This window comes from Cnephaeus nilssonii (genome assembly GCF_951640355.1).
Source record: "Cnephaeus nilssonii genome assembly, chromosome: 14".
Classification (NCBI taxonomy): Eukaryota; Metazoa; Chordata; class Mammalia; order Chiroptera; family Vespertilionidae; genus Cnephaeus; species Cnephaeus nilssonii.
Window position 1 is genome coordinate 2,013,436 of NC_137085.1, and position 12,580 is coordinate 2,026,015.

The 12,580-nt window shown below is 65.9% G+C and overlaps 1 protein-coding gene across 2 annotated transcripts in view; it reads left to right on the forward strand.

Annotated features, from left to right (window-relative positions):
• Nucleotides 1-12,580, forward strand: part of VAV2 (vav guanine nucleotide exchange factor 2) — a 103,858-nt gene that overhangs the window by 34,821 nt on the left and 56,457 nt on the right. For both annotated transcript variants that reach the window (XM_079790016.1, XM_079790015.1), the window contains exon 2: nucleotides 1,192-1,308. In XM_079790016.1, coding sequence (XP_079646142.1) covers nucleotides 1,192-1,308 — 117 coding nt within the window. The remainder of the gene's footprint in view (nucleotides 1-1,191; nucleotides 1,309-12,580) is intronic.

A 12,580-nucleotide genomic window follows, 5' to 3' on the forward strand; every position in this document is an offset into this window, starting at 1 on the left:
CTACACACACAGCCCCCTACACACACACACACACACACACACACACACACACACACACACGGAGAGAGTCGGTCTCCACGTGACCAGAGACCAGCCCAGGCGGACGGGAGGAGTGGCCTGAGGCAGGGGCACTGCCTTTGGGGGGGCGTGGACAGAGAGTCGGCTGGGCGGGGGTGCTGGAGGGCATCCTCCGGGCAGCTTGGTTTAGGGGCGCTGCCGGAGCTCCGATCTGGCCGGTCCTTCACCTGAACTGGCCATTGGTCTGAATTCCGGGGAGCAGGCGCGGGCTCTCTGCGGCTCTGGGAATGGAGCCGTCGGGCGGTTACCCGGGGAGGACGACTGAGACCCCGCTGTTCTCTGCTGTGTGTGCCGCCGTCTCGCCCCGTGGGCACCCACGCCAAGCTGGACGGCGTGGGCCGGGGGCTCCCATACACCGAGCACCACCCCATGCCCTGAGGGCACAGCATTAACCCAGCGAGGGGCTTCGTGTTAGGAACCAGGTCTCGGGGGCCGAGCCACTCCCCCTGGTCCCGCAAGTCAGGATCAGCGACGGTGCCCCAGGGCCAGTGATGGGCTGAGCTCCGGCCACCTCGCCGGCCGCCCAGAAGTTCCTACCAGCTCCTTCTCTCGGGATGCAAGCCGGCAATGCCTCCCCCCATGCCTCCTCCCCCATGCGGAGCCACGCCCAGTGCAGGCCGGGAGCCCTGGTGTTGGGGTACCGAGGGGAGGAGCTGCCTGGATGTTGATCTGGGGATTCTGGCCTGTGTGCCGGCTCCAGCCCCGCTGTGGCGGCCTGTGCTGCTCCCGTGCAGGGCGTGCTTCCCGCTGTCGGCTTTGTCACCTGTAGAGTAACTGTGGTCAGTCTGTGTGTGCCTGTGCACACGTGTGTGTGTGTGTGTGTGTGTGTGTGTGAGCACGTGCATGCATGCCCGTGTGTGTGCGTGTGGGCGCACACTCCATCTTTGCTCACTCAGGCAGCGTCTTTGTTCCAGTCCAGACTGTCAGGTTGAAATTTCTGGGTCCCCTTGGACAGGGCCGGGGAGGGGGGCGGGTACATGGTCGTGAGTGGCCGAGGGCTGGGCCGTGCTGGCCCCTGGGCCGCGGAAGCAGGTGTGTGCTGCCGCCGCCCGTGCTGGCCCCTGGCCGCGGACTCTGCCGTGGCCCCGGGCTCACGCTTTGCCTCCCCCGCAGTTCCTGTGCCTGAAGAACATCCGCACCTTCCTCAAGGTCTGCCACGACAAGTTCGGGCTGAGGAGCAGCGAGCTGTTCGACCCCTTCGACCTCTTCGACGTCCGAGACTTCGGGAAGGTGAGTGCCTCCTCCTCCGTCTCCGTCCCCAGGTTGGCGGCCGAGGCCGGCTCGACGGCAGGGGCCAAGTAAACAGGCGGGGCCCGGCCCCTGCAACGCTGTCCCGTCCCGTCCCGTCCCGTCCGGCAGGTGCAGGCGGGATTGTGTGCCAACAGGAGGGGCCGATCGGGGGCTGGGCCTGCAGGCCAGCCCGTCCTCAGGCCATTCGGGTGAGGCCAGGACGTGGAGGGACCGCAGGGCGTCCCTCTTGACAGAACCGGGTGGGGCCCTGGCCCTGCCTGCCCAGCTGGGGACCCCAGAGTTTACTTCCTGCCCGAGTCTTCGATTCTCCAGGGAACGGAGGGCTGCTGCCCGTCCCAGCGCCTCGGGAGCCGGTGGGGGTGGTGCCGGGCTGGGCTGGCGCTTGGTGGGAGGGGCCCTCGCAGTGACCCTGAAACAGGTCCGGCAGGTGTGAGGCAAGGAGGGGGTGACTACCTGAACCCCAAGGTCCCGGAGGCGATCCCCTGGGGAAGTCTCGCTGGCAGCTGTCCTCGGAGCCCGGCTGGCACGGCCGGGCCGTCCAAAGGCTGATGCCGGGCGTCCTGGTGGGCCTGGGTTCAGGGTGCCATGTGCCACCAGATAGCACCGCAGGGCCAAGGTCACCCCTTGTAAATCGCTGGGCAGACCACGACGACCTCTTGGTGGCCCGGGGCCTCGTGTGGGGCTGAGTGCAGACCTGGTGCGGCGCTGCCCACGGCCCCGGTGACCCGCGTCCCCTCGAGCGCCTGCAGGATCCCCAGGCCGGCCCTGCCCTCCGCCGCTGGCACGGGCTCGCGGACCGCGCTGCCCAGATGGCCTGGAGGGCGCCCCACCTCTGATGGGCCCTCTCGGGAGGTTAGTGCCTGTTTATCTGAGGAGCGGGGTCAGGGCGGGGCTCGGGGCGTGTCCGTGGCCGTCGCGTGGTTTAGGAGGGGCGGTCACAGATGCTGAGGGGTCCGTGTTTGAAGGGGCGTCCTTTTAGCATCGAGGCCAGGACTTCCCCATCAGCCCCTGGGCCTGGCGGCGTTCATTCTTCCTGGTTCCTGAGCTTCCCCGGAGAGGAGATTTGGGCGCTATTCATGAGCCCGTAGCTTTGTGCAGCCACCCAGGTCTCTGACTCAGCGGCGTCCCCTGGTGGCTCCCCGCAGCCCCCCGGACCAGAGCCACTGGGGTCCTGGCTGTCAGAGCCCCTCAGCCCCACGGCTCTGCTCTCTCCTGAACCGCGGTGCCCTGGGCAGGGAGCAGCGCCGGGGAGGGCCCTGTGGTGGCCGGTTCTCGCCGCCCCCTCCCCACCCCCGGCTCAGGGCTCCTGGGGAGACCCTTGGCATAGGCCTCGGGGGGAGCCGGCAGGTGGCCCCTCAAGGGCGCAGCCAGACACCCGGTGAGCGGCCTCCATCGCCGGGGAAGCCACCGGCCGGCCGCCTCCGCCGTGCCTGCGTTCATGCTGTGGGAGGGAGGGGGGGCGGGAGAGGGCTTCCGGTCACTAGACCTGGAGTGAGTCCTGCGGAGCTGACCGCCCTCCAACAGCTGTCACTCGGCTGAGGGCAGGGGCACGGCCGAACCCGCCGCCAGCGGGACCTGACGACCCCCAGTCCCACCCTTGCTGAGGGACAGGAGTGTGACACGCCTTCCCTGCAGGCCAGCGTTTCCTCCCTTCCTCCCCCCTCCTCCTCCCCCTTCCCTCCCTCCCTCCCTCCCCGAGGTCCCTGGTGGACGGCCGGGGCTGTGGGCCGAGGCACCTGTCTGTCTGCCTGGACGCCCGGATCTCACGGGAGGAGCGGGAGGCACCTCGGTGGATCGGGGGCTTCGGCTGCCCAGCCGCCTTGCCGGGCCTGGGGAGACGACATCCTGGGGCCCCGGGATCTCCCCTAGAGGGGCCCCCGCCGGGGCAGGGACCGTTTCCAGGGAGGCCCCAGCTGCTGCCCTGCTCCGGGGCCTGCCGGTCCTGGGCTCACGGTCGCCTCGGTTTGGGGCACCGTTGACCCGAGAGGAAGGCCCGCGGCTGAGGAAGAGCAGCGCGGTCTGCTGGACGGCTTAGCGCCTGTTTGTTATTCACGGAGCACTTTGCCGGGCTCGGGACTTCTGAGCGGAGAACTGGGCCCGGGGCGAGGCGGGGCGACCGACAGGCCGTGGAGTCACTTGGCGCGAAGCGGCCACGCAGCCGTCCACCCTAGTGCGCGTCTGTCGCTGGCCTCCGTCCTCCCCTCCGCCGGCAAGCGCTCCGTGCGGGCTCCCTGCGCTGTGTGCGGGCTCTTGGCGCCCACGAGCCCCGGCCTGAAGGACGGAGGGAGGGGGGGGGGGGAGGGAAGGATGGATGGCGAGAGGGGGGGAGGGAACGGAGAAGGCAGGCCTCCCTCGTGTCCCACAGCGACAGTGGAGCTGGGGTCGGTCGGGTCCTGCCGACGGCAGCGGTGGAGTCTCGTGTTCTGCTGTGCCCTACCCTCTGCCAAGCGGGCAGCTGTCGGCAGGGACAGGCACGGTCAGCCTGTGGCTCTGCCATCACCGGGGTTGGGAAGCGAGGCAGGAGGCCAGTGGGGAGCCCTGCCCTCCCGCAGACACCCCCCCCCCACACACTGTCCCCCGACTTCTCGGGGAAGCTGGTGCTTCTGGAAGTGACAGTGGCCAGTTGACGCCTTTAGGGGCTCAGGACAGAATGTGATGCTGTGAGCGGGCAAGCCAGTCCCAGACCGCCCTGGCGGGACCTCGGCCCCTCCCTCTCGGGCGTCCTAGAGGGCCTCTGAGGGGGCCGGGGGGTCTGAGATGGTGGGTCCCCTCCCTCTGGGGCGTCCTAGAGGGCCTCTGAGGAGGCCGGGGGGTCTGAGGTGGTGGGCCCCCTCCCTCTCGGGCGTCCTAGAGGGCCTCTGAGGGGGCCGGGGGGTCTGAGATGGTGGCTGTGCTTGGCCTTGCCCTCGGGTGGTGGCCTGCGGCCAGTGCACTGAGCAGCGGGCGTGGCCCTGGCTGTGGGGAGGGTGCGGCGGGCGTGCCCCTGACCAGCCTCCCCGGTCCCGCCGTATGGAGCTGTCACCCGTCGGGCACTGATTTCCCCGAGCAGGCGCATCGATGGACGCGTCCCCGGGCTCGCTCTGGTCGGGGACGGGAGCGGGCGGCCGCGGGCATCGATCCGACCCCGTCTGTGTCCCCAGGCCCTGCCTGTGTCCGCGCCTCTTCTTCGTGTTTGCTCGTCCGCTTGCCGAGTGCGGACGCCTTGGCTCTGGAGGCCTCGCTGCTCCGGCCGGGGGCTCAGAGCTGCTGCCGGGGGGCGTTCGCTCACGATGCCACGGGTGCTCTGCTCTCCTCGCAGCCGCCTCTGCTGATGGCTTAACAGCGGGGCCAGGGCCGCGCCTCCAGGCTCCCGCCCACAGGCTGGCGAAGCCTGAGCTCCCGCGGGAAACCGTCCTCCCCCCGTCTGCTCCTGTCACTCGCCACCGTCAGCCCACCCGCTCTCAGAAGGACCGACGACCAGGCACACGTACACAGTCCACACATACACTGCACACACATGTACACAGCCAGCGCACACACATAGCTGCACACATGTACATAGTCCACACCCCGCACACACATGTACACAGCCAGCATGCACACACATACATAGCACACACCAGCGCACATATACACACATACATGTCTGCACACATGTGTACACAGTCCACACACCTGCTCACACATGTACATACCTAACGTGCACACCTGCACACGTGTACATAGTGCACACACCAACACACATGCACACACATGTCTGCACACGTGTACACAGCCCCCACACACCTGCCCACACATGTACACAGCTTGCATACACGTACACACACCTGCACACATGTGTACATAGTCTGCACACACACATGCGCACAGAGTCAGATAAGCCGTGAGCGCTGACTCGCCATTTTCCGTGTTCTCTCTGCGCCCTCTCCCCGGGAGCCATGGCCATCGGCAGGCCTTCCCGGTGGGCGATGGCGGAGGGAGGCCCGTGGGTCTCAGTGGCCGGGTCCCTGCAGATCTGAGGAGCTGAGCGCCGGGCGCCGTGGGTCTCCCTCCCGGGTGGGATGCTCTCAGCATGCGTGTGAGGCCGGGAGCCTCTGGGGCTCTGTTTTGGTGCCTCAGTACCCCTCGGTGGGCCCCAGGGAGGTGGTGATTCCCAGACCGGGGTTCGGCCTCTGGGAGGGGCTGCTGGCCCAGGGGAGTCCCTGACCCTGGTGAGCGACCACGCCTGTCTTCTCCCTTCTCGCTACGAGTCATTCCTGGGGAGAAGGGACTCCGGTCCCGGGCGCAGCCCTCCCGCCCGGTGGAGAAGCCTGGGATGGCGGTGATGGGGCAGCCGGGGTGCATCCCGCCCGGCTTCGGCCGCTGGTCCTCACCGCACAGGGCAGGTCGCTGCTCCTCGTCGGGCCTCAGTTTCCCCGTGTGTCAGCTGAAGGGCAGGCTGGATGACCTCGGGATGGCGGCCGTCAGGGGTGCCTCTCGGGTCCCTGTGGGCTCCCACCTTTTCACCTCTCTCTTCCACGTCCTTTACCTGCCGACCCCACTCCGATGGCCGGGAGCTTGAATTTCTCCACCTCCACCTGGGGTGCGCATGCTTTTCTTTGCCTGTGTCCACAGTTAATTAAATTTTAATTGGCTAATTGCTTCTCCTCAGCGCCCCAAGAGATTAATTGTTTCTGTTGAAGCCTGGCAATTGGAGGTTTGTTGCAAAAGAGGCAGAAGGAGACGAGGAAGGTGAGAAGAAACAAATATCAAGAGGTAGCGAGTGCATCGCAGCAAGATGTCCTTCCAGGCGCCCGGAGGCCCCCCAGGACCCGGGGTTTCCCCGAGGCACCAGGCTCTGCGCCAGGCGGGTGCTGGGTGGGGGAGCCCCTCTGGATCTCGGGGTGCAGCGGGGGGAGGCCCTGCTGCGGGTCAGAAAGCCTTTCCCAGGCCCTCCGACCGCCCTCTCTGCCTGCACCTCAGGTTCGGGAGGTTGGGCTGGAGCCCTGGACTGTTTATCCTGGGTGATCCTTTTTAGACTTCCGTGGAAAAAACAATTATTATGGCAAAATGGAGGTAACCTAATATTGATCGTTTCAACCCTAAAAAACGTGCACAGTTCCGTGTCATTCCCTGCATGTACTCGGTGTTGCTCGTCCATCACCACTGTCTAGTTCCTCACTTTTTAAAAATGTATTTCTATTGATTTCAGAGAGGAAGGGAGAGGGAGATAGAAACATCCGTGATGAGAGAGAATCATGGATCAGCTGCCTCCCGCACGCCCCCCCCCCCCCCCCCCACCCCCCCCCCCCCCCCCCCGCGCTGGGGATCGAGCCTGCAACCTGGGGATGTGCCCTTGGCTGGAATCGAACCCGGGACCCTTCAGTCTGCAGACCGATGCTCTATCCACCGAGCCACACCGGCCAGGGCTAGTCCCACACTTTCACCACCCGGAGGAGAGCCGATTCTTCCTCTCCCACCCCAGCCCCCGGCGGCCCTTCCTTTGTTTTCACTCCCCCGTGCCGACCTGGCGTTGTGCACCGGAGTCAGACAGCAGGTGGCCTGCGGCGGCCGGTGCTTCCCCTGAGCACGGTGTGTGCAAAGTTCACGCCGCCGCACGGGGCCGCGTCCCCTCCCTCTTCCTGCTGGCTAACGTTCCATTGTGTGCACGGACCACGTTTTGTTTGTCCATCACCCGCCAGCGGACAGTGGGGCGGCTTCGGCCCTGTGGCTGCTGGGAATGGCGCTGCTGTGGACATGCGCGTGCCGGGGAGGCTTGGTTGACTTTAAGAAATATACATGTTTTTATTGATTTTAGAGAGAGAGGAAGAGAGAGGGATAGAGAGCGAGAAACATCCATGATGAGAGCAACATCATCGATTGGCTGCCTCCTGCACGCCCCCTACTGGGGATGGAGCCTACAACCTGGCATGTGCTCTGACTGGGAACCGAACTTGACCTCCCGGTTCATAGGTCGACGCTCAACCCCACCTGAGCTTAAAGCCGAGAGCGAGACACAGCTTTCCCCCTGGATGTTCGGGGTCTGAAGGAGATGCTGCTCGCTCATTCATTCATTTATTCATTCATCCCACGGACACTGTGAGGTGCCCTGGGGCAGGGGACAGAGTGGTGAGCAGACAGACCCTGGCCCCTGCTCTCAAGTGGGGAAGGGGAGTGGGGCAACTCTCCCCCGTGTCAGCCTGGGGGCTGGGGGCTGAGGTCTTGGGGAGCCCGCCGAATCTGCACCCCAGCTGTGGCCCTCACGGACCCTCTTAAATACCCTCCCCTCTCCTCTTAGGACGGCCTGTTTTCAAAGATTATGCGTGTAAAACCAACGACATTCGTTAGGTAATTAGTTTTCCCATCTTTAATTAATCAAGGACTAATTATGAGTTACGTCTCCAATTAGCATTTCCTATCCACACCTGACAGTGAGGGCCAGCTGGGAGCTGAGCTGGGTGTGTTCAGGGCACTTGGTGACCTCTGGGATGACCTTCACCCCAGGACGATGACCTTCACCCCGGGACGATGACCTTCACCCCGGGACGATGACCTTCGAGGACCCCAGTTTGGGTCCTTGGCACTGTGGTCACCGACAGGCGGCGTGGTGGGCGGGTGGCACCTGCTGCTGTGGGAGGCGCAGAGGGAGCCAGGCAGCACCCCAATCCCGAGCCAGCCCAGGGCTTCTCTGTGCTGTGGGGCTGGGGAGGGTCAGCCATCAGCTGGGGCGCCCAGAGGGCGGGCATCTGGGGGGGAATGACCCCCGCCCCCATTCACTGCTGTGTGAGGTCTCTACGGAGCTGCAGCCTTGGGGCCCAGGCTCCCCGGCTGGGTGAGCAGGCAGAGGGGACATGGGCATCTGTGCCCAGCCCCTGGGCTCTCCTCTCCCCGGCTGACCCCGTGGCTGGTGTGGGCCAGCCCGCTGCCACCGCCTCTGTGAAGCCGCTCCGGTGGCCCAGGCCTACGGGTTCAGGAATGGCGGGCCTTGGCCGTCTTCCAGCGGGGGGGGGGGGGAGGGGGGGACACGGAGGCCTGAGGGGCACACGGAGGCCTGGCGAGGACCCGGCCTGCTCTGTGGCTTCTCTCCTGGCGCCTGAGGCCAGGCCCTGGGTGACGGGCAGGCCGAGCATGGCCTGGGGTTGACCAGCCTGAGGCTCTGGGCTCAGCCCCAGACAGCAGCCCTCCTCTGTCTGAGCGCCGCGTTCACATCGGAGGTCACGGTGTGGAGGTCACGGTGTGGAGGCCACGGTGTGGAGGTCACGGTGTGGAGGTCACGGTGTGGAGGCCACGGTGTGGAGGTCACGGTGTGGAGGTCACGGTGTGGAGGCCACGGTGTGGAGGCCACGGTGTGGAGGCCACGGTGTGGAGGCGGTGAGGCCTGGCCCCGCAGGCAGCGGGTGGGTGCACAGCACCAGGCCAGGACGGAGCGCCCGGGTGCCCGCAGCCCCCGGCAGAGCCGGCCGAGCACAGCGGAGCGCCGCCCGGGGCTGGGCCGGCAGACAGCTCTCAGGGCCGCGACGAGGGACAGAGGCGCAGGGAGCGGGGGCCAGGCCCTTCTCTGCTCCGCCCACGGACGCCAGGAGCGGGCTGTTGGGCCTCCCCGGCCGCATCCATCCGTCTCCGGCTTCGGTGCCGTTTCCGGCTTGATTCCTCTTTGGTCTGAGACTGACATACTTCGCTGGTGGCAAAAATGGCTCCGAGCCCCTTCTCCCTCCCGACGGGAGAAAGTTCAAGGAAAGCCCGGGGTCTGGTGCCTTCCCGCCCCGAGGGCAGCTTTGACCGGGCAGTCGGCCGGCCGTGCTGGCCACGGGGCAGCGGGGCCCTGGGCCGGGGGTCTGGGTGCCGGGTTCCAGGAGCCCCCTGGCCAGGGCTGTGCCGCGTCAGGGCGGGTCCCGGGGGCGGCTCTGTGGGTGCCGCCCGGATCGCCGAGTCCTGGGGCCCTAGGCTCAGATCTCAGAGCCCCGCTGGGTCCTCGCTCTTTGCCGCCAGGAGCCGTGCCCGTGAGCACCAGCTTCTCGGGCGGGTTGGGAGCCCGGGGGAGGGTGGCCACGGGCTCGGGTGGCTTTCCCTTCGCGGGCAGTGGGGCGTGTCAGAAGGGCAGGGCCGCGGCAGGAGGGAGGCCTGAGGGGTGGACAGTCCAGTCTACACCAGGGAGCGTGGCCAGGTCAGGGCGAGGGCAAAGGTGAGACCGAGGGGCTGGCAGTGCCTGGCAGTGTGGCTGTGGACCTGTGGCCTCGGGTCCCAGCGGCTGAGGACTGTGGGGCGGGGGAGGGAGGGTTGGGTTCCGCCTCTGCTTACTGAACGCGTGACCTTGGTGCGCTCCACGCCCTCCACGCCCTCAGTCGTCTTATCTGCAGCGCGGGCATCGGAATTAATTACGTCAGCCTCGCCGAGCTGGGACCACAGGTGCCCGGAGCAGGGCGCCCTCCAGGGGCTGGCCTCTGGCCTCGGTGCCTGGGCGCTTCCTGGGCATGGTGGGTCCGGGTGGCCACTGGGCGTGCGTCCGATCGCCACAGGGAAGCGGGAGACGCAGAAATGAGACGCGGAAACCAGAGACTTTCTGCCCCGCTAGGACCGTGCTCCCCTCTGGTTCTTTGTTTCGTTTTATTAATCCTCGTCCGAGGACGTTTGTCCTTTGATGTTTAGGGAGAGTGGAAGAGAGAGGGAAAGGCAGAGAGAAACACCGATGTGAGAGAAACACATCGATGGGCTGCCTCCTGCACGAGCCCTGACCATGGCCCGGGCCGGGGAGGAGCCTGCAACCAAGGTACATGCCCTTGAGCAGAGTCAAACCCAGGACCCTCTGGTCTGCAGGCCGACGCCCTATCCACTGAGCCACACCGGCCAGGGCTCCCCTCCATTTAAAGACAGTCCCTCACTGAGCTGGAGGCACCCTATTAATTTAACGGCAGAAAATCACCCGCCATGTCCTCCAAGCGGAAAAGGAGAGACGTCCTAATACCGTGGGCATATCATCGGGGAAAGCAAATTAAATCGTCCTCGATGGTGTAGAATCTCAATCGCTCTGGGGAATGGAGTCGGTGAAGCAGGGAAATGAGAAATTGCAGGCGTCCTTGGGCGGGAGGTCGGGGAAGGGGGTCTGGGAGCCGGTGTGGGCGAGGCGATGGGGCCAGGGACGGGGTTTCGGCGGCTGAGGGCGGGGAGCCGGTGGGACCCAGTGGGACCCGGCATCTCCCAGCGTTCTGCCAGTTCTCTCGCCACCGGTCTTGCCAGCAGGCTTCCGGCCGCCCCAGACGGAGGGCTGTGTCCCCGACAATTCACGTGCTGAAGCCTTGGCCTCCGTGTGAGGGGTCAGAGGTGAGGCCTTTGGGGTCGGGTTCCGTCATGAGGCCGGAGCGTCGTGGATGCAATCAGTGACTTTATTTATTTTATTTTATTTTAATTTTTTTATTTATTTGAGAGGAAGGGAGAGGGAGAGAGAGAGAGAAACATCGGGGATGAAAGAGAATCATTGATCCCCTGCCTCTTTTATGCCCCACTCTGGGGATCGAGCCCACACCCCGGGCAGGTGCCCTGACCAGGAATCGAACCGTGACCTCATGGCTCATAGGTCACCGCCCAGCCCCTGAGCCCCGCCGGCCGGGCCCTCCTCTTAATTCCCATGAGCAGTGACTTTGCACCCGCCTCGAGGCTCCGGCTGCTGTGGGAGGACCCCAGGATGGACGGGACCCCAGGCCCCGGAGGAGGAGGGACCGGCTCCCGCACAGCCGGCGCCGGTGGTTGGAGAGCCAGGCCTTCGGCACCAGGCTCTCCCTTCCGGCCTCCCCGGGTCCCCCTCCTCCCCCCCCCGCCCCCGTCTGCACGCAGGAGGCGCCCAGTCAGTGCTTTCGGCGTGACGGCGGTGCTTTGCGGGCGGTGGACAACGCTGTGGCTGCTCTAGGAAGTCCGGCCGTGGTCAGAGACGGGGCTCCCGATGCCTGCCATGGGGTTCCCCTCCTGAGAGACAGACAGACAGACAGACACGTCGATGGGGAGAGGCACAGCAGTGGGTTGCCTCCCGCACGCACCCGGACCTGGGCCTGGGATTTAACCTGCAACCCAGGTACGTGCGGCCAGGGCTCAACCTAAACTCTCTCTCTTTTTTTTTTTTAATATATTTTATTGATTTTTTACAGAGAGGAAGGGAGAGGGACAGAGAGCCAGAAACATCGATGAGAGAGAAACATCGACCAGCTGCCCCCTGCACACCCCCCACCGGGGATGCGCCCGCAACCAATGCGCATGTCCCCGACCGGAATCGAACCCGGGACCCTTCAGTCCGCAGACCGACGCACTATCCACTGAGCCAAACCGGTTTTGGCTCAACCTAAACTCTTAACAAACGCTGCAGTGTGTGTTGTTCTTGGTGCTGTTTTTAAAGAGAATCACGCAAAGCCAGACTGAAAGAGAACTTCACATTTGAGCCGTAGGCACCACCCCCACCCCCTACTCCAGTGAACCGATCCCGGGGAACTCGGGCATCAGGAATAGGTAACGATGGAAGGCTTCTCCCGCCCCCTCCCTTCCTCCGCTCTCTCCACCCCTCCCCCTCCCTCTCCCTCGGGCCATGAGGCCCCCCTCACCCACTGCTCCCCCTCAGAGGGCCGTCCCCCCTGTGACACGCCGCCCACTCCCAGCTCGGCGGCGCCTCCGCGGCTCAGCCGGCAGCTCTGAGCGGCTGGCGGCGGGCTCGTTCTGGCGGGTCCCGGCCCGCCCTGCCAGGCCACGCCCGGCTTTTGTTGGCGGCGCCCACCACCTCGCTCCCTGCCCGGGGCTTTCTCCCGGGAGACTTCGGATGCATCCCCGTCCGTTAGCATTCAGCCCGGTGATGGGCTCGGCCGGCCATTCATCTTGTCCTTTCTTCCCTCTTATCTGAGCGGACCACGCCCGGCGCCGGCTGCCTCTCGCCTCCCCCACGGAGCAGGTGTCCACGGGGAGGAGCGGAGAGGCGTCTGGGAAAGACCCCTCTCCTCCCCCCTCCCGTGGGCCGGCCTGGCCTGTGCCCACCTCCTGCCAGGCTCGGGGGAGGGGAGCCGTGGGCGTGCCTCTGCGTGGCGAGCCTGCCAACAGCCTGGGGGCAGGGTGCGGGGTGGACCCCGACAGGCAGTGCGCTCCTCCGCAGGCGGGGCCGGGGCCGGGGCCTCCTGGCTGCGGGTGGGTTTCGTGCCCACAGCGGCTGACACTCAGTGAGGGCGGCTCACTCCTGTCAGGCTCTTCCTCCGGCAGCTCTCCGAGGCGTGGCCCGGAGCTGACCGCGATGTCAGACTCCACAGGCACCACGCGCACCGCACAG